Source organism: Bidens hawaiensis, unplaced genomic scaffold (genome assembly GCF_021521415.1).
Source record: "Bidens hawaiensis isolate Kalapana, Puna unplaced genomic scaffold, B.hawaiensis_p1.1 tig00052962_1, whole genome shotgun sequence".
NCBI lineage: Eukaryota > Viridiplantae > Streptophyta > Magnoliopsida > Asterales > Asteraceae > Bidens > Bidens hawaiensis.
In genome coordinates, this window is record NW_027499519.1 from 106,474 (window position 1) to 128,424 (window position 21,951).

Here is a 21,951-nt window from a genome sequence, read left to right on the forward strand (position 1 = left end):
ATGTTACTCCTTCTACCGCGACGAAGGTGGAGGAGACCAATGTGTTACCAGCATCCGATCAGTCACTGGATTATCTTTTTGATGCTGGGGTTGCTACTGGTAACAGGGAAGATAACTCGGTCATTGACGAGGCTGGGTTTTTGGTACATGGGTCTCCTTTTCATCCTTCTACTGAGCAATTTTCCCCATCACCTTTGACTACTAATGTGATGAGGAGTTCGCTGTTTGGACCATCCGTCCATGAAGTCGGGAGAGGGTCAACGCAAGGTGCACCCCCACAATCCTTCTTGATGCCTATACGGCGTGAAACCTCAAGCTCCCAGTATTACGGGGATGCGCAATTAGGAGGGGATTTTGATTTGTTTGTCCCACCATGGGATATTATCAATGGGTCACGTTTTACAAACCCTGAAACGTGTATGAATTTTGTGAAGCACCGCGTGCCTCCTGCCGAAATGACAGATCTTCGGGACCGCTCTCGCGATGATCTTCACACTGGTTTATCCGTGTCTTTGGCTAATACTGTAGCCCAGACCCAAGAGATCTTGCGGGAGTGGCGTACAATGGGTGGAAAGCTGAGTGCGGCTTCCGAGGCCGTTAAGGCCGCGGAGGCATATGCTGAGGAGCAGCGTAAGGCGGCGGCTGCAGCTAGGTGGAACCTGATTGATGCTCAAGTCGCAGTTAAAGCTGAGCAGGACCGGAGTGCTGCTGCTCAAGGTTGGAAGGAAGCTTGCGAGAGGTCTAACAACACTCTCGAGGCTTCCCGAGCTGAGACCCAAAGGAAGAAAGATGAATTGGCGAGGAATCAGGACGAAGTGTCTCGCCAAAATGCCCGAATCCAAGAGCTCGAGGAGGCGTTACGATTGCAATGGGACCAGTCTGAGCTTAAAGATAAAACTATTGTTGATATGCAGTCTGCATATGACTCCCTCTTGCAATCTCATACTGAAGCACGTACCCATGCCTCCGCCGAATTACAAGGACTTCGTGATAAAGCGAAGCGTGCCAAGCAAGAGAGACAATACTTCCTCAACCGTGGTCTGAGCTCGGTAGGATTTCTTCATATTTATTCTATCCGTGTGTTGGTTCCCGGATAAACAATCAATAACAATAAACAGATCTCAGATCTGTGAATATTCGATTACTACTATTAAAGATCTAGCTCATAATTTACCTTGATTTAATGTTATGTATGTGTATATATTATCAATATATTAGACGAATAATGTTAAGGTGAAGCTTGAGAGAGAGCAATTACTTAAAAAATTCCTTTTGAAAACTTTCTCAAAAACTTATATTAAAGTGAACAGTAGTTCACTATATATAGAAGGTGATCTGGTTCGCTAACATCCCCTAGCGAACCAGCTTCCCCTTCGTTACATTTACATAACGAACCACCCCCTGATTCGTTAACATCCCCTAACGAATCAGGAGGGAATACATTATAATGTCTTAGTTCGCTAACTTCCCTAGCGAACTAGACTTAACCTTAACGAACTAGTCTTAGTTCGCTAACATCCCTAGCGAACTAGACTTAACCTTAAAAAACTAGTTAATAATAAACATTAAATATTACATTAATTAATAAATAAAACATTAACGATAAATACAAAGACTCTAGACGCAAAACCGTGCACTAACACCGTGTACTTCTATCTTTGTGCTGACATGTCTTTTATTTTTGTTGTTAGGTCATTCATTATGTTAAAAAGAGTAGAGAACTCACTGACTGCTTTGTTAACTTGACGACTGCTGCTAAGGCAGTTGGGCGAGTGGGAGGCTTCAACGAAGGTTTGGCGTTTGCCCAATCTGGAAGGTCTATTGAGAGCCACCCGCTACATGGCCTTGACGCGAAACAAGAGTTAGACATGCGGGTTCAAGAGTTTGATGATCTTGTCTTGCCGTTGGAAAATATGCTTCCGGAGTTTGCTTTGAATGAAGATGGCGTGAAACAATTGCGCGTCTATATCGAAGATGAATCTGAGAATGGCGAGTCCGAGGACGAGGCTCCAAATGTTCCGGAAGGCACTTCTGCTCCTAACCCGTAGATAGGTTTAGGATCTAGGCTTTTGCAGTTTCTTTTCCACAAATTTGTAATCACTTGTGAATATTATAATGGAAAGAAATTTACTTTGATAATATTTTTGCAAGATATTATTCCTTTTGGATTTTGAATTTGTGTACCTTGGATAACACTGGTGACGTGGCGGGGAGAGAAATTTTAAACGACGGTTGACAAGACGTATGTAACGCCTTTTTTTGACAACTTGTCACGCTTTTTCGAATCTCCCGCCTGACGTGTCGATCATCCCATGATCCGCGTTTTCTCTTTCCTCTGTCAGTCAGAAGGGAGCATTTATTGTGATGGGTATAAATTAACCCTTTGTGAATCCAATTTGGTCTTATCACTTTCAACATCTAGAGTAATCAGAAAAAACCTCTATCTTATCTGAGAGATTTCTGTAAACTTCTATCATATGGCTGGTGAGAAGAAAAATACCCCGTCGATCCATGAGGTTACAGTGCATTTGAAAGAGAAAGAGTACGAGGACGTCATCAATACTTATGGATTGGCTCTAGAATGGGAGCCGGAACGCCCGGCGGACGGATCTATTGCGACTAATCCTCCGACGGGAAAGATGGCCATATATACAGAGTTCTTTACAACGAGCAACTTCCGGTTACCTATAACGAGTTTGTGAAGGACGTTCTGACTTCCTACGACCTCCATCTTTCCCAGATTCACCCACTAGGGATGCTCCGAGTACGTCACATTGAGTTTTGTTGTTAGGCTCATACTATCGACCCGACGGTAGGTCGATTTGCAGTGTTCTACAAGCTGACACACCGCGATGGGTGGTTTGGATGGTCCGCTACCAAAAGGGGCCGTGACGAGGGCCCTATTGGTACCGAGTGTTACCGGAGTCTTTACGAATGGAAACCCAAATTCTTTTGGGTTCGGGAGGGTGTAATTCCGTTTACGATGAGTCATCGTAAGGCTACGGATACCCTTCCTTCTGTTACAGCTACCACGGTGACTAATCTCCCGTGGTACGCTTCACTAATCAAGACGCCAACGCCCATGCGGGTGATCTCCGAGGCTGCGTTAGTGTACGCAAAGATGAGCCGTTTATGGCTGTTCCCGACCTTGGAGCCTTTCTATGAAAATTCTGGTGGAGGTAAGTTTTTACTTGTAATATTCTAGGGTCTTGTTCTTTTTCTTACCTTTGTGTTAAATTTTCAGGTGAAGGGTCCATTCTTTCCTCTTTACTGGTTAAGGTAGGAGGCATGATGGCGCGTCGTCCTATTACTGCAACCGACGTTCCATTTCTTGAACGCACCAAGCAGAATTTCTTATTTTCTCCTCTCCGCGCGGAGCCTGTTGTTTCCGAAGCAATGTTTGCGAAAGGTGAGAAGAGGATTGCTGAAGGTGAGGAGGTTCTAAAACCTCAACCTCTTACTGCTGTGACTTCTAGCGGGGTGGTTGTGCTCCTTTCTTCTAGCGAGGAGTCATCACCTCGCGTAGAAAGACCATGTACTGATACTACTGATTCTACCAATGTCTTGCCTATGGCCATAGGTTTGACCCGCAAACTTGGTAAGGTTTCCACCGAGAAGACCTCAAGAGGTGGTAACGACGCTGATGTCGCCGATGATGCTGCTCCTGAGGACGAGGTCCCAATTGTTGGCGAGGGACCATCTAAAGTTGTTAAAAAACGCAGATCTCAACTTGCCGAGACCGCCCTTCCTAAAAAGAAGAAGAAAAATATGAGCCAACCTGTGGACTTAGGGTCCCGTTTGCAGGAACTCGATGCCCAAGATGTTTCTATGGGTAAGTTTTTTTTGTTTTTGGCATAAATAACCATGCTCCGCATGTCTTTTAATTGACTTTGATTAAATCTTTCAGTGGCCTTGAAAGATTTTTCTGAAGGTATTTCATGTTTTAAGGATTCGGAGGCTCCGAAACTTCCAACTCCGCCTTCCTCACCTAAGAACACTTTCCAAAACCCAATCAATCTGACGGGTATCTCTCCTTTGAAGGATATGGAGAAAGGAGGTCATGAGTCTGATACTCTCTACATGTCTCCGAACTATAACGTTCATCACTTTCGAGACCAGGGAGGTATTAGTATGTTTCCTTACAAGGGTCAAAGTTCTCATGCTGCTCATAAGGGAGAAGCTGCTCTGCATTGTCCACGTTGGACATTGCGTGAAAATTCCAATTTCAATGACGCGGATCTCTGTTATGAGTTTCTTCAAGAGAGTCTTCCTCCTGCGGAAAAGAAGCGGCAGAGGGAGCGTGTTCGCCAAGAGTTGTTGAATTCCAACTCTTATCTCATGGCGAATCTTGTCTCCGCCAATCAGGAGATAGCCTGGGATTGGTTGGCTATGAACAAAGAACTTGATGACAAGGATCTTGAGTTGCTTGATGCCAAGAAAGAAACATTTGCGGCTTTGACTGAAGCTAAGGAAAGTTACCAAGCTTTCAAGTCCTCTGAGGAAGCTAAAGCTGCTCTTCAAAAACAATTGGATGAGCAAGCTGAACTGATAAGGTCTCTTCAGGCCGAATCCGCGGCTAAGGAGAAGCGTTTAGTTGACCTTTATGCCAAGAACCGAGATCAGGCTTTAGAGTGTGCTGGTCATAAGATGGAGCTTGTCCGGGCCAATGTGGACAAGAAATGGTTGTTATCAGCAGCAATTCCCAAGGTATTCAATCTTACACTTTGATTATAACGTCCATTCTACTCGTGCTTATACATGTCTTAATTATTTTATCAGGTTATTACTGATGTCCGGAATAGTGATGACTTCGGAAATTGTCTCGCGGTGCTTCTGAAGGCGTCCAAACAAGCTGGACGACAGATGGGCTTTGCGGAAGGCTATAAGTTTGGTTCTGAAGGTCGGCGTCCGGAGGAGCATGCCTTGTTTGGTAAGGATATTGCTTCCGTCCTCATCGAGAAGACCAAGGATTTTGATACTCTTAAGTTCGCTCTTTCCAATTATATATTGGAACTTGCGGATAAGGAGGGCGCGGTGGAGCAGTTGAAGGAGCTGCTTGATCTTGATGAGGAAGAAGAAGAAGAAGAGGAAACGAATGATAACACGGGAGATGAGGATGTTACCCCGTGAATGTACAAATAACTTTGTTGTAAACAATTCCTTTTGCTTGTAATCTTCTTTTGACTGGTATAATAAGAAGTCTTGTTTTCCTCCGGTGCACTTTGTCTTATGTACCATAATATAAGTGTCTATCCGGGTTTTCGTTCTTGTCAATAAAAGATTACAACATTGAAATAGCAAGATACTAGTACGAGATTTTCATAAATTGGGCATAAGCCTTCTTACAATAAAGGAAATTATATGGCCTGTTAATCTATTGAGGCACGCAGGCCAATAAAAAACACTTGTGCTAAATATAACATCTTTTCAACTGAGCCCCATTCCAAGTTCTGGGGATCTCAGTCCCATCTATATTTTCTAACTTGTAGACACCTTTAGGTAATACTTGCTTGATTCCATAAGGTCCTTCCCAAGTTGGGGCTAACTTGCCCAGAGGTTCCTGACCGGAAGCCTCGTTGTTGCGGAAGATAAAGTCTCCCGCATCAAATTCGCATTTTTAGATCCGCGAGTTATAATATTTCTGAAGCTGTCGCTTGTAATTATGTTCGCGGATCGATGCTAACTCTCTCCTTTCTTCGAGTAAATCAAGATTCAACCTGAGTTCGTGATCATTATCATCGATTAACATAACTCGTGCGGATGGAATCCCGATTTCAGCGGGAATCATGGCTTCGATTCCGTAGGTCAGACTAAACGGGGATTCTGCGTTGCTAGAATTCTTCTGGGTGCGAAAAGCCCAAAGTACATGGGGCAATTCGTCGACCCACCCTGTCCATTTAGTTCCTAATCTCGCCTTGATTCCCTCCTTGATAGTTCGGTTGGTCCTTTCGACCTGATCATTTTCTTGCGGATGAGCAACAGAGGTGAAAACTTGAGTGACTTGAAGTTCTTTCAGCCACTCCTGCAGTCCGCTGTCAGCAAATTGGGTCCCATTATCACTTACCAATTCCTGCGGGAGGCCAAACCGGCATATGATGAATTCCCAAAAGAATTTTTTTACGCTTGATTCCGTTATTGAGGCAACTGGTTTGGCTTCTACCCACTTGGTGAGATAATCGATGGCCACTATCAAGAATCTGACTCGTCCCGGGGATTCTGGGAAGGGTCCCATGATGTCAATAGCCCATTTTTGGAACGACGATGTTATCGGAACCGGTTCGTTTTTAGGTCGCAGGGTGTTGGGGGTATGATGCTGGAAAGAATCACACTTTCTGATTTCTTGCACAACGTCCAGGTGCATGCCAGGCCAATAGTACCCCGCGTTCATGATTTTTGCAACTGTCATTCTCGGTCCCGCGTGCAGTCCACAGATACCATTGTGGATTTCACGGATTAGGTAATTTGCATCTTCTGTGTCTACACATCGTAACAGCGGGCCGAAAAATGATCTCCGGTACAAAATGCCATCATTCATCTGGTAATTTAAAGCTTTGTGTTTGATTTTCCGAGCCTCTGCTTTTCCTGCTGGAAGTGATCCGGAAGATAAATAAGCTTTGATGGGTGTCATCCAAGATTCAACACCAGTTTGTATTACCAGGACTTGGTTTTGTGGAACGGATGGATGGTCTAAGACTTCGATACGAATATATTTTGCAAAATGCTCGAAATTCGTTGAAGCCAGTTTACTAAGGGCGTCCGCTGTTTTATTTTCACTCCTCTTAATGTGAATAACATTGAAAGAGGCGAACTGGCGAATCAGGGCTTTTGCTTGGGACAAATAAGAAGCCATGATATCGTTCTTAGCTTCATACGTTCTATTTATTTGTCCCGCAATTAGCATGGAATCCACCCGAGCTTCTAAATGTTTCACCCCAAGCTTTTTGGCTATCCGTAAGCCTGCCAAGAAAGCTTCGTATTCTGCCTCGTTGTTGGTACTTTTAAAATCCAACTTTATGGCATATGTAAACTCATGGCCTTCGGGATTGACTAGCCTGAGACCTGCGCCACATCCCTCACTGCTTGAAGCTCCATCCGTGAATAAAGACCAAATCTGTTCTGATTCCGGAGGTGCTTGGGGTTGTTGCTCGGTCAAACATTCTCTTTCTTTGTGATGCGGGACTTATGTAACAAAGTCCGCCAACACTTGCCCTTTGATATGAGTAAACTTCCTGAAGGGCCGACGGCAACCCCTGCACCAGCTGGCCCAATCACTCTTCCCACACTCTTCGGCTATAAATACTCCCTTCGTTACCATGAGGTATTCATTTACTCCCACTGTACTCTCTCAATTTACTTAAGTGCTTATCTTCTACAGAACAGTACTTATTCTCACGCCGGAGGGTGGTTACAGGAAGATCCCCCCTCTTGTCTTTCCCGTAAACGAGACTCACGGTGTCTGTTTTGCAGGTTCCAGTCACTGGACTTTGGGAGGTTGTACTCATATATTGGTTGTAATTATCGTATCCTACCTTGTGGACTCATTAGATCCAGGACCCATACCTGGGGAATGGATCTGTGTTTCTTCAGAAGTCCACTACCTTGTCGGCTTGTCATGATTGAGTCCAATAAGATGCGTGACAATACATTCGGCAATTGATGTACAAATGTAACTTTTGAGCCATAGATACAATAACGTTTTTGTGCCATTAATGTGGTATAGGTTGTGCAAAAGGTGCATGTTTATAGCGGTTTTTCAACTTGTTAGAACATTTTATACCAGTGAAGTTATTAATAGTAGTCATTTTAGTAATATATTCAGTGAAGTAGCTTAAAAACTAGTGTAAATACGTGTTGAGTAAAAAAATATTAAATAGTTAGTAATGAAAATTGGGAATCATGAAACGATATTTTGAGATAAGATATAACTGAATATACATATAAATTACTAACTAATATTAAATATATTTTAAGTCAAATATCTCAAATAAGTTAGTATATTTAATATGTTATGTTTTATTACTATAAATACGGAAGAGGTGAAACACAAGAAACGGAAAAAAAATCTTGACCTTACAGAATTGTAACACGTGAAACAATCATGTACTTATTTATTAGGTATAGCTATGGCAATTCTCGTTGTTTTTTGTATTTTACTATTTTTCATTAATTAAACATAATCTTGAAAGCCAGAGCTCCTCTTTAATATGCAAGTTATAATTTTTGACTATGATAAACACTTGTGATAATATTTTTGACTATGATTAAGAAAACAAATCAGTTATACGCAGTTATACGGGAAACCACGTTCTTTAGATCACCAAATACTTGTATAAATAGGAGCTGCTGAACCATTTGTACATATGACAAAATACTTTCAATTCTCTTATTCTCTATTCTAAGTTAGCAGCACACCTTAGGTTGGTTTCTAGAAATTCAAACTAAAACAAGCAAAGCTAAACATAAATTTCTCAATCGTCAAAACCAAAGCAAGCCTAAACTTTCTAAGTAGGTGCAACATTTGGAAATAAATTAAGTTCTCAAAGAGTGCTAAATACAACAGAGAAAGCGGAAACGTGAACAAATGGTAAGAAACCTTGGAAGTTGAACTGTAAGCTATGCGAAGAAATGAGACTTGGTACAGATGCCAGGGCCGGCTTAGATCATGTGCGGGCTAGGCAATCGTGCAAGGCTCATCGATGTTTGAGGCCGATAAGTTTTTAATTTCTTTGGATATATTTTATATTATATGAGTTTTTAATTTCTTTTAATATATTTTGAGGCCCATATTTATAGCTCGTGCAAGGCCTACAAAGACCATCGAGCTCTTGGAGACGGCCCTGACAAAGGCAGTAAGCATACTGCCTGAAGGAAAAACGAAAATGGTTGGATCCAAATGGTGTACACCATTAAATACAATACAAATGGAGACGTGAAAGATATAAAGAGTGACCAGTAGATAAAGAATACACTCAAACGTATGAGATACATTGCGCAGAAACCTTCTCCCTCATAGCTAAACTTGAGATTATTCGTGTCCAGTTATCTATGGCAGCAAATCAGGAATGGTTGTTTTACCCATATGATGTGGAGCATGCATTTTTATGTGAAAATTTAAAGGAAAACTTTGCATGGAAGCACCTGGATTTTGTGAAAGTTTTAAAATATGAGAAGTTTGCAAGACAAAGAAATCATTGTATAGCCTTAAACAATCACCTAGAGCATGGTTCGACAGATTCACTGTAACTATGAAATGATTGAATCACACACCCTTCTTAAAAAGGAACGAAGCCAAAATAACTTGTTTGACCATCTATATCAATGACGTGATCATTACAGAGAAAGACATATAAGAAAAGGAATATCTTTGAAAACACTTATTTTGAAAATTGGAGATGAAAGACCTCAAAGGTTTGAAGTATCTCCTTTGAACTGAAGTAATAACTTTTTCAAGGGAATATTTATCTCGCAAATGAAATATATCTTGTATGTATTAGCTAAAACATAACTTATGGATTCCAAACTAGCGAAAATTCCGATGGTGATGAACTATGATCTTTATAGCAACATTGGACAGATCCAACTTACAATTAAAAATATGGTTAGTAGGAAAGCTAATTCATCTAGGTCATACAAGACCAAGCATATCTTGTGTAGTGGGTATCATGAGGCAGTTTATGCACAAACCCAGTAAGAATCATATGGACACAATCATGCGCATCGTGTTAGATACTTGAAACTATGACTTGGAAGTCTATGTATAGTGGATGAGCTACAAAATGGAACGATTTGTGGCATTTGTCGCTTAGTCAGCAAATGGAGGATTTTTGTTTTAGGGATGTAATGGTGTGTGTATATGCTACACACAAAAGAACATAATAACAATATTCTCAAACGAATCACGGCGACAAAAACTCGTCCCCCCCCCTGTCGCCCCACATATCGGCCGCGGGGGGAGGGGGTGTTGGGGATGAATACCACTTTGAGCATACTTGCCCTGAGCATTCATCGTACCATTACATGTACCCTAATGGACATTTAAATGTATATGCATATATGTATAAAGGCTAGAAAAGACATCGCTCGGAGCCCCACTACAATGTACTTCACTTTGATAGGATGGAGCTAGCCTGGTAACTTAGTGAACTAAAAAACAAAAGGTTGTGGCACTATAAGTATTGATGCTGAATTCAAAGGCATGTTGCAAAAGGAGTAATCGAGCTCCTTTGAATATAATAAAAGTTGAAGACGGAGATAAGTTTTCCACCACATGCGACATTTCAACTATTGTAATACAACGACAATTTTGTATATCTCAAAATCCAGTTCAACATGACAAAACAAAACACGTTAAGATGGACAAACATTTCATATAGGAAAACTTGATGAAGAGACTATTATCTTAACATTTTTTTTATCCGAAGATCAGTTAGCTAATTGTATTAACTAAAGTAGTAGCAAAAATGCTTCACAACGTACTACATGAGCAAGGTCAATATGTAGGATCCCACAACCAACTTAAAAGGAGTGTTGAAGAATAACAACTATTATCAATAGTAATCACAGTTGTGATTATAATTAAGGAAATCAATTAACAATTATATATATATATATATATATATATATATATATATATATATATATATATATATATATGGGAGGGTTATTTTGAGAACCATGGTGAGTTTTAAGAACTTTAAGAACTCAATTTTGAACCACACATTTAATTAAATGATATGAAATATGTGGCTGAGATTAAATTTAATTAAAAAATGAAGCAGGAGAAAGAATAAGCATTTTTGATAATTACACAAATTTAAACGTTAGTTACACATGTGTAAAAAGTCGATTCCGTGTGTAATAAAATACCGTATTTTTTTGTACATCACTTACACTTACGTATTACACATGTATAAAAAAATTAAAAAAAAAAATTGTTACGTTGAGTTCTTTCGAGTTCTTAAAACTCAAAGTGGTTTTTAAAAGAAATCAATCATATATATATATATATCTAAATTTATCTTTTTTAAATTACCAAATACTAATTAAATAGGAGGAGCTATTGATTTATTGAATATGTTGTATGAATAAGAAAAATACTTTCAATAGTCTTGTTTTATATTTTATGTGAAGTGGGTCGGGTGGTCTTGAGTTCACGGACAATGAGTAACACTTGATAGTTTGTCTTGGTTGCATTCAAGGCTTATTATTATTACTATTATTCCACAATAAATATGTACGCCATCCAGAAGGCATGCAGTTCAAACCTTTTAATACCCCTCCCTACTTCAATCTTCTTGCTTCCTAAATTTCATACCTAATGATTCGTAGCATCACTAGCTCCGCCTCTACAAGAGGCATCGCTGCCATTGTTGGCGTCGGTCCCAATCTCGGTCGTTCCATTGCTAGGAAGTTCGCTCATGAAGGATACTCCGTAGCCATCCTTGCCCGAGACCTAGGTATATATATTATATATATACATAACTAGCATGAGACTCGTGTACTACATATCTGTAACCATTCATTATACATCTGTGACATGAACCATTCTCAGGCAGATGATCTAGATTTGCTGACGAAATAGCACGGGAAGCGAAGGTCCAGGTGTACGCTATTCCAATCGATTGCTCGGAAGCACAGAGCGTAAGAGACGCATTCGAAGGCGTTCTTTCGTTAGGTTTTGTGGAGGTTTTGGTTTACAACGCTTACCAACCTGTTCCATTGCAGTTTGGAGGTCCTTCAAGTTTCACTAACCTTAGGCATGATGCTTTCCAAAAGTCACTGGCTGTATCTTCTGTAGGTGCTTTCAATTGTGCTCAACAGGTACATATTTGCATGCCATTAATATTAATTTATATAATTTGTGATTAATTTATATATATTTGTATTCATACTAATGGATGTAGGTGTTGCCGGGAATGGTGGAAAGAGGAAGAGGGTCAATATTATTCACCGGATGTGCGGCTTCTTTATCCGGTGTCGCCGGATTCTCTGAACTATGTGCGCAACCATGCATCTCTTATATTATTCATATCATAATTCTGGGAATGATTGATTGCTTTCTTTCACATGTGTCAATTCCCATGCATGTGTGATTGATAAATATTTTGTCCAGAAAATATTATATCATGAGATATGATGATCTCATTATGTAAATTAGATTTTAATAGACCAATTGATCATTCTATAATGACAAAACAATCCATAACACTACAAATCAGACTTTAATTATATTATTTAAAAGCAACTTACGATGTTCTGATTAAGATATAAACCAGTCATCTGTTTATTGGGATCGGTCAAGGTCGTTTCTTCGTTGGAGTAAGATTGTCATTGATAACAAAAGTCAAAGTTGATTTTAATTTGTCAACATATATTATCTAGCAAATTTAGTTACTTGTTTTTGTCAACATATATGATCTAGCAAATTTAGTTACTTGTTAGAACTAGTTTTAGTTTACCATTTTATATAACACTGCCGTTCAAAAGAAAAAAAAGTAGTCATACACGTGTATATAAAATTGTTCTGGAATTACAAAAAATTATCCTAATGAGCTGTGAGTACTAGCTTATTATTTGATTTGTTTTAATTAGGTTGTGGCAAGTTCGCATTAAGAGGATTATCTCAATGTCTTGCTAAAGAGTTTCATCCGCTTGGAGTGCACATTGCACACATCATCATTGATGGCATAATCGGGTCATCTCGGTGAGTTCATTTACTTTACGTAATTACAAATTCATCATTTACGTTCAAGGTGGAAATAAAAAGGTGGTAAAGTTACTGTTTTGACCTCGCATATATTTCGCTTGCAATAAGTGTTAACATCTAAAAGTAAGGAAAATTAGCCTAAAAGATTAAATGAGTTACAAAAATGAAACACAAAGGATTATTATGCTTTTTAAACATAAAGAATAAAAGCGACAATTTTATTAACGCAAAGGATGGTTTTTTACTTTGTTTTTTGTAATTGTGTCCTAGTATGCAAGAAAAACAATGATTGAAGTATGATGCCCGTTAAAAAAGTTTTGTGTTTCTTTTATTGTAGATTCTAGCTTTATGATTGCATATGATAGTCAACTATATCCGTTCACTCATTGTCAATTACGCGTTTTCCTTTTTAATTTAGCTTTTGCATGAACATCAATGGACACGAATTAAGCACATTTGGTTTAAGTATGATTCTATTTTGATACTATAGATACTGTAGTCGTAATAATGAGTTTATTGTTCTTTTTTTTTTAATGACCATAAAATTAATTCTTTGAAACTTTAAGTTGAAGAAACAAGTATCTTTAGTTTAGATACACATTCTCATTCCCCAAACCTTTTCAATTAGAAACAACAAAACTTCAAAAACCCTCAAATTAATTATCGTTTACAACATTAACTTAGGCGGAGTAAAAAACCAAATCATAATCGAATCAAAATAATTGAACTGATAAAGAAATCGATGATTCAATCATGATTTTTCTATATATAATCGATTCTCATTCAACTATATGTTAAAACCAACTTGTATATTCAAATATTCTTAGCTTTTTTATTAACAGGTTAATTATAAGTTCGAAAAATTTGCAAGATTTCTTTATAAGTAACATATTATTTGTAATTAATTAATTTCCTTTAAATTAAAAAGCATTCTAATGTTTAATTGGACACAATATATAACTGGTTTATTAGTTGAATAAGCTATGATCAATCTCGTGCAAAGACGATGCTTAACTGTATGTCTGTATTAACGAAACCATATATAAGTACCATACCTATTAGGTTATAATGAAAATCATTAAGGTCCGTTTTAATTCATAACCAAACTATTGAACTAATGCTCACCACTACCGTAACTTTTTATCTTAAGACTGCTGTAGACATATATGCTCAACTTTACACACACACATGCAACTTGTGTCTTGTGTTGGCTACGTGTTTCTTTGTATATCTTTCGTTTGATAATATTGTGCATAGCTGGAAAGTTATCTTTGTGATGAAAGCAAAGCAATGAGATAAATGATTGATGGGGTCTGGTAATAATATGCAGGGCATTGCCACTGACGATGCCGCAACGATCGTTGGTTGGGGAACAACACAGAGTAGGAGGGGACGGATCTATGGACCCGGATTCGGTGGCTCAGACCTACTGGTATTTGCACATGCAGCCTCGCCCCGCTTGGACCCAAGAAATAGATATTCGCTCACCCAACCAAAGATTCGTCTAGAAAGTTATATTCATATGCATGCATGTATATTACATTATTTCTTTTTTTCATTTAATTGTTTGTTATTAATGTGTTTATTTAATAAGTTTGATGATTGCTTGATGATAGATATGTTTGTAATTGGTGTTTGGATTTATGGAACATGACAGGTTGGTGATAACAACTGTATACGTGATTGTTCTCATCTTCTATCATTCGTCATGTCTGCGTCACCTCATCTTTTCGTCCATCATTCAACCACCACGTCATTAAACCTATGTTATACCGTATTTTTCATCATTTCATTTATTTATAATATTTAAATATAATAAAAGAAAAAAAGAAAAAATTTATGATTAGGTGAGGTTGTGAGTGGCGGGATTACAAAATATGAAAAATAAGAATGACCAGCATGATGGCCATCATGTGCACCCCGTCATGCATGAGAGGAGGATAGGGGCACGGTGTTCATAGTATATAAAATTAACTGGAAAAAAAAATTATACAGAAAGGCATTAAAATAAACTTTCATATTTATTAAACATAAATTATATTTGATCTTTTATAAGATTCACAAGTCTCCGTTTTCTTTTATGGATTAAAAGACATGTGTAACGTCCTGAATTTTCGGGTCAATTTTATAATTTTATAAAAATCAATGACTAAAAATGAAAATTTTGATATTTTGAACTCATTGTGCTACGTGATGGACTGGAAACAAGCCCTCGTGATACGCAACGGGAGCTTCACAAAAGCCCAGATCATTCGACCGGTGTCGCGCTACGCCACGACACATTCCTCAAGTTATCATGATACGCGATGTCTAGGCTAAGTAACCGGGACGTGTGTCGAGCCACGTGGCACGACGTGACAGGCCACGTGTTAGTACACAGATTATGCTGAGTCATCGCGCTACAAGATGATCCTTCTAAAAGGTCATCGTGATATGCGACAGACTCAAAATTTTTGCTTATAAAAGGCGAGACCGGGCTCTGCGTAACAGCTTCCCAAAAACACTATAAACACTTGTGTTTAACCTCGGGGTTCGTGCCAAGTGTTATGACGATGCAAAGAGTTAGTTTCTCGAAGTACGTGCAAGGTAGTAGGAGTTCTGACGTTATTTCCTCGACACCCGATGATTAGAAGAAGTGTTGTCCGGACACACTTAAGCATCCAAATCCAAGTACCCGCATAAGGTAGGGGCCGGTTCCGCTTAAGTATTTTATTGTATTGACTTAGACCTTAGTCGGGAGTATATCACATGCTTTGATCAAATTTAAGTATATTAGGTTTCATAAGTTAATGTTATAGTCAAAATAATGTTTCTTTATAACTAAGAAATAAAATTTTTTACATACAAATGGCATAGTCAAATTTATGTTTATTCTAAAAGAAGAAACCTAATATAGACGTTTCTTCATGAAGAAGAAACGTATCACGTAATTGGTAAATAAAAAAAGGGAATAAAGGTCCAAATATTTTATAAAAACAAATGATTTGTCAAGGTTAAAGCAATGCAAACAGACTAAAGGAATGAAGCTAGATCGTTAATCTAGTTATTTACAAAATGTTATTCTCGTACTATATGTCTGAGGTAACGCACTAGCAGAAATCAGATTTTATTGATCATCATAAACAAAGGTGAATACGCACAAACTTTTACAACTCTTTAAACGAGTCATTTACATAAATACAAAAGTTTACATGGGAGCGTGAGTGTTATAAGAAAAAGCAATCGTTGGCGCTTAAGCTATCGTATACGTTGTGAATCCCTAAAACTTTTTAAACAAAAGCAATCCCTGAAACTTATATGGGGGCAGTCGGTGGCCACACCGCACCATACGTGGTGGTTCCTTCGCCATGACGGGTCGGGTCTAAGTTATACCCGCGTTGGGAATGGTCATGTGTATATTGGTAGGTACTAAGCACTCGAACGCTACGGTGCTTGATGAGCGTTTTCGCATTGAGCTTGAGCTTATAATAGTTATTCAAAATTTCAAAACTTAGTTATTTCCTTTCCATGACAGGCCGAGTCACAAGATACATGTAAGGAATAATTAAGTATATAAAATGTTTTAGAGTCAACGCATTCACCAGCATGTGTTGCTGACATATTTTATAAATTGTTTTACAGGTAACCAAACATAAAAAATAGATAATGGAGGAGATAGCCATTAGGCGATCTGATAACTTAGATGTTTTAATATTGTAAAAGATGTAAATTATGATTTTCATATTAAACACTTTTTGTATCAACTATTAGTTATTTCATTCCCGACATTTTGAATATAATATTTTTAAATGAAAAGACTTACGTTTTGCAACATGACCTCTGAAATATTACAAAACGTGTACCAATTTTGGTCATAGGCCTAGGTCCATAGAGCCTGGTGTGATAGCATGATTATTATTATTTTTATTATAGTTTTGCTCAAACTCTACCGGATACGTAACGTAAATAGCTTGAACTACCCACGGTCCCACGCCTAAAATTTACGGTTAATAAAATTTTAATTGAATAAATCGAACCATCACTTCCATATACAAGTTATCAAAAATGTTTGTAAGTGAAACCAAATTGTTGTAAAACAATAAAAACCAAATTACAAGTTCTGGTTATGTGACGTGATTGTGAATTGCGATACGTTACATACCAGCCTGATGGACTTATTCGGGTGGTATATCTTAGTGGGCCTGTTGAGCCCAAATATAAGCAATCGTATGATCCCTTTAAAGCCCAAAGGCTTTGCTCGTTTTAAAAGAGAGATCTGACACATTGAGTAATTTAATATGTTACTTGATGATACATTAATGATTGAATTATTGAAATAATTTAACAATTAATTATTTGTTTTTAATTATTATGGAGTTGCGGGTAACCTCTTTATCCTTTGGGATACATGTATGGTCTACCTCTCCCACCCTCCGGACCCCGCTAATAATTTTTGCTATTGGCTGAATTTTTTTAGTGTATGATTGATTAATATGATCCGTATGACGGTTAAAGTTTGAATGAGATAAGCCAAGCTTGAGCTTAGCTCGTTCAACAAACAAGAGTTCAAGCTCGGCTCGTTTTGATTCTATCTCTTATATAAAACATGAGTAATTTTTCAAACTCAAATGTGACACGTTTATTTTAGATTTCAAAGGGAGACTGCCCTCTCTCTTACATAAAAGGGGTGAATCACTACGTTTTTGTCGTAGTTGACCTTTCCTTTTAGTAACTTTTTTTTATTATTTATTACATACATTTAAAATTATTCTTTTATATGTTTATTGTTATAAGTTTATATACAAGATAAATTATATTATTTAGTTACTTTTATCGTAATTTTATATATAATAATAGTTATGTTACGTTTAATATGTTAAATAATTATTTTTTTTATAACAAAACTCGATCACTTGATTGGGCTCACAAGCCTTAATTGGCGTCTTGACTCTCACTCGTTTATTAAAAAATCTTTTTTAGGTCAAAATTTAGGTTCGAGCTCATTTAAACTCAACCAAAGACGAGATTTTAACGGATCAACCACAATCGACGAGGCTCATTTAGCAAAGTAGGGTTCATCCGTTGGGTATTTAGTCATTAATAATTTGCATATATTTAAATGAAAGGAGGGAGTCCACCTGTCAGCCACGCGGACATCCATTATACACCTAGGATCACCTAGTGGTTAATATTCAAACATGTTGATTTCACCATTTTAACTTAATCCCAAAATCTAATTAATCAAATTTTCACAAATCTTTAATCTTCCTCTTCCTCCTCCTCCTCCTCCCTTTTCAACCCCATAAAAACATCAAACAAAAAACCTTCAAATTCAATATTCAAATGCCCTGAAACAACACGTACACAGGGCTCTTCCAAATTTTGATTCCTATTTGGGGGAATCTTTCATGCACATGCACATGCACATGCACATGCACATGCACATGCACATGCACATGCACATGCACATGCACATGCAGAAATCCCCCAAATGGGTATTTTCAACTCCAAACACGAACTTTCCTCCAAAAACAAAGAAACTCATGTTCCATCTAAACGTAATAACAATAATAATAATAACAACGATAACGCGATAGAGAAATCATCGAAGAAGAAGAACCAAAGTTCTCGCGGGAAGAAGTCGGGGTTTTTTACGTCGACCAAGTTTTTGTTTCATAAGAATGGAGGCTCGAATCCAACGCCTAGGCGGTTTTTCCGGAGGGCGTTTGCGCCGTTGTGTCCAACGCAACACATGAAAGGGGTTATAGCACGACGGACGGGAAAGGGTAATGGGGAGGAAAAGTTGAATAAGAGTTTTGGGTTTTCGAAGCATATTGGGCATAAGTATGAGATTGGGGAGGAGGTTGGCAAAGGGCATTTTGGGCATACGAGAAAAGCTAGGATCAAGAAAGGGGAATTTAAAGGTCAACAAGTTCCTGTCAAGATTATTACAAAATCAAAGGTTAGTTTGTTTTCACATTATCAAATGACCGTCTACAAAACACTCATATGACCAATTTGAAAAAAAAAAAGTTAAACTTTGAAAGTTATGGTTAGAAGTTAGAACGTCGTTTGAAAATATCTTAAATGACATTCTAACCATTAAGGGCTAAACTTCGAAAATTGTTGATCAGAAATGTCATCTAACCATAATAAATTAAACTTTGAAACTTTTGGTCAAAACCCTAGGATGGCCGTTTTAACCGGTGTGGGGTTGAATGCCAGACGGTGTGTGTGTATGGTTGTTCTAACCATAGACTGGCGAACTTTGAAAACATTTAGTCAAAACGACCATTCAATCTTTATCCAAGCGAACCTTTTGAAATGGTGTGTGATTAGATATAAGGCGGTGTGTGTATAGACAACCACTTCTTTTTAATTTTTTTATAAATTCATAATTTATATATTTATATTTTATTGAAGTTGGTAAGTGAATTCGGTTTAATCAGATGACCACAGCCATTGCCATTGAGGATGTTCATAGGGAGGTAAAGATACTAAGAGCTTTGACGGGACATAGCCATCTAATTAACTTTTATGACGCGTACGAGGATCATGATTTTGTCTTCCTCGTAATGGAGTAAGTCTTGGATTTCCTTTCTTTGTTTTACCTTTTATTTTTCAAATATTTATGTTAATTTTCAAGCTTGTTTTGTCAGGTTATGTGAAGGAGGAGTGCTTTTGGATAGAATACTTTCAAGGTAAGCATTTCTTATTGCATCTTGTAGTTGCAATGTCCTTTAAAAAATAAATAATAATGGAATCGCGTATTTTACAGAGGCGGAAAGTACACGGAATGCGATGCCAAAGGCGTACTGATTCAAATGTTGACCGTCGTTGCGTTTTGTCATCTTCAAGGTGTGGTTCACCGGGACCTAAAGCCTGACGTGAGATGTTAGTTAATTCAAATTATGTATTTTTTGCATGATGAGTTAACCTCTATGTAAACCACATTTAATAATGTCTAATCTATGAATCAGAACTTCCTATTTGCAACAAAAGACAATAATGCGGAATTGAAGGCCATAGATTTCGGTTTGTCAGACTTTGTTTGCCCAGGTAAGTCGTCACTCCAATTAGGGGCGAATCTATAGAGTCACATAAATGTCACATAACACTTGCAAATGAAAGTATGTTTTAATATTCGTTATTTATGCAAACATATTTACATGACACTTGAGTGATCAGAATTTTTTAAAAGAACATGGGTACAAACTAAGAATCTTGGATTCCGCACTGTCACTTAATGTTAATGGCTCTTATTGAAACATTAATTGGTTTGCAGAGAAAAAGCTCGATGACATTCTTGGTAGCGCATACTATGTTGCTCCCGAGGTTCTACAAAGGTCATACAGTACAGAAGCTGATGTATGGAGCACAGGAGTTATAGCTTATGTTCTTTTGCGTGGCAACCGTCCATTTTGGGGTAGAACTGAGTCAGGGATATTTCGATCCGTACTAAAAAATGAACCCAATTTCGATGAAGCCTTGTGGTCTAACTTGTCATTTGAAGCCAAAGATTTTGTCAAAACTTTATTAACTAAGGATCCTAGGAAACGATTAACGGCTGCCCAAGCATTATGTAAGCATCAATGATGTTTTTTTGTTAATGTATTTACAGCAATTCCATCACTTAGCACTAAGACGATTAAACACGTTGTAGGTCATCCATGGATTCGAAATGATAATGAAGTGAAAGCACCGTTTGATATTTCAATACTAAAGTTTGTGAAGCACTATATTTGTGCTTCGAATTTGCGTAAAGCAGCTTTACGGGTGTGTTTTTTTAATTGATGAATTGATCATTGGTTTATGATTATCGGCATAAAGTCATCATTGTAATTAGCATATGTTTTCTTTTCTTTCAATCTTGCAGGCATTATCAAAGACCTTAATTTTTGATGAATTAGTCTACTTGAAGGACCAATTTTCATTGTTGGAACCAAGCACAAATGGACTCAAAGTATCGAAAATTTAAAAACGGTCGGTAACTAATACAATCATTATGTCATATGTTTTTGTTAAGTGTTAACTTGTTGTCTATGGGTTAGGCCTTGAAGAAATACAATACAGATGCAATGAAGGAATCGGGTGTCCATGATTTCCTAGAGTCGGTATGTATTTATCCATCATTCTGTTCTGATACGTATAATCGTGCTTGGTAATTTATATGATTTTACCATTCTACCCTTGGCTTTCTTGCAGCTTTGTAGTCTACAATATAAAAGGATGGACTTCGAGGAGTTTTGTGCAGCCGCCCTTCGTGTCCATCAACTCGAAGGTCTTGATCGGTGGGAAAAACAAACTCGTGACGCTTACGAAATATTTGAGAGAGACGGTAACAGATCTATTGTGGTCGAAGAACTAGCTTCTGTAAGTTTACTACTATTTATATTACTTGTATTACCATACTGTAAAAAAGAGGGATTTTACTTTGTATGTTTGCTTCTTTGTTTGTTTGTTAATTTATGATATTTTTGTGGGACATTCTTTCTTAGGAACTGGACTTGGTCCAACGATTCCGGTCCGTGATGTTATGGATGACTGGGTTAGACAAAGCGATGGGAATTTGACTTATATTGGATTCGTTAAAGTGTTGCATGGTACCATGAGTAGGAAGTAACATAGCCAAAGCTCAATAGCAAAGTGTAGAGTATGAAGTTTGAACCCTGTATAGACCGGGTTTTGGCGTCTAGAGCCGGTTAACTAACACACAACGAATTGTAAATCCGCCCACTTGAAATAAATCTATTTCATACCTGATATGTTAAAAATAGTTTATAGGTAATCAATGTACATATGCACACGGATCAATTGGTATGGTACAACTTCTTTGCATTGTGAAATGTGTACAACAAATTAATGACACCTGTGGAGCTGGAGGGCTCAGAGAGAATTTTAAATATGTGTTTTGTCTATATTCTATAGAGGGTTGTTTTCTGTTTATTTTAATATTCTCTTTAGGGATGACAAAAAAATCCCTAAACCAAACAGAAAACTGCAAAACTCAAATCATGCAAGACAAGTATATCTGTATACGGGTACTAGACCGTATATGGGACTAATTAAAACAATTTCACGCGTTTGAAAACAAGTATTTCCATGAAATTAGGTGGTGAAACCTGATCCAATTAACCCAAAAATATACTAAGTAATTTTTTATTTTATTTTCCTTTGACCTAACTTGATAATTTCATTATAACAACTTCATTAACTATAAAAAATGAACTTCTATAAAATTATGTATTTGATAATATTGTTTATTT

General features: G+C 37.7%; 1 protein-coding gene and 1 pseudogene across 2 annotated transcripts; both read left to right on the forward strand.

Moving 5' to 3' along the window:
• The first annotated feature begins 11,317 nt into the window (after positions 1–11,317).
• Positions 11,318–12,092, forward strand: LOC143599835 (uncharacterized). Its single transcript, XM_077077695.1, has 3 exons — positions 11,318–11,456; positions 11,582–11,820; positions 11,904–12,092. Exons 1-3 carry the CDS (start codon positions 11,318–11,320, stop codon positions 12,090–12,092), a joined length of 567 nt encoding a protein of 188 aa, XP_076933810.1.
• A 6,082-nt stretch (positions 12,093–18,174) lies between these two features.
• LOC143599834 (CDPK-related kinase 5-like) lies at positions 18,175–21,641 on the forward strand (annotated as a pseudogene). Its single transcript, XR_013147362.1, has 11 exons — positions 18,175–18,647; positions 19,135–19,265; positions 19,345–19,386; positions 19,464–19,572; positions 19,666–19,744; positions 19,971–20,267; positions 20,349–20,461; positions 20,562–20,668; positions 20,737–20,799; positions 20,891–21,062; positions 21,184–21,641. The product of XR_013147362.1 is annotated as a CDPK-related kinase 5-like (transcript).
• The last annotated feature ends 310 nt before the right edge of the window (positions 21,642–21,951 follow it).

What these genes read in the sequence shown, in the direction of transcription:
- LOC143599835 (XM_077077695.1), top strand. Translation starts at nt 11,318, where the DNA reads ATGATTCGTAGCATCACTAGCTCCGCCTCTACAAGAGGCATCGCTGCC. An exon ending in CATCCTTGCCCGAGACCTAG is followed by an intron (nt 11,457 to 11,581) that starts GTATATATATTA and finishes CTGACGAAATAG; the next exon opens with CACGGGAAGCGAAGGTCCAG. An exon ending in CTTTCAATTGTGCTCAACAG is followed by an intron (nt 11,821 to 11,903) that starts GTACATATTTGC and finishes TAATGGATGTAG; the next exon opens with GTGTTGCCGGGAATGGTGGA.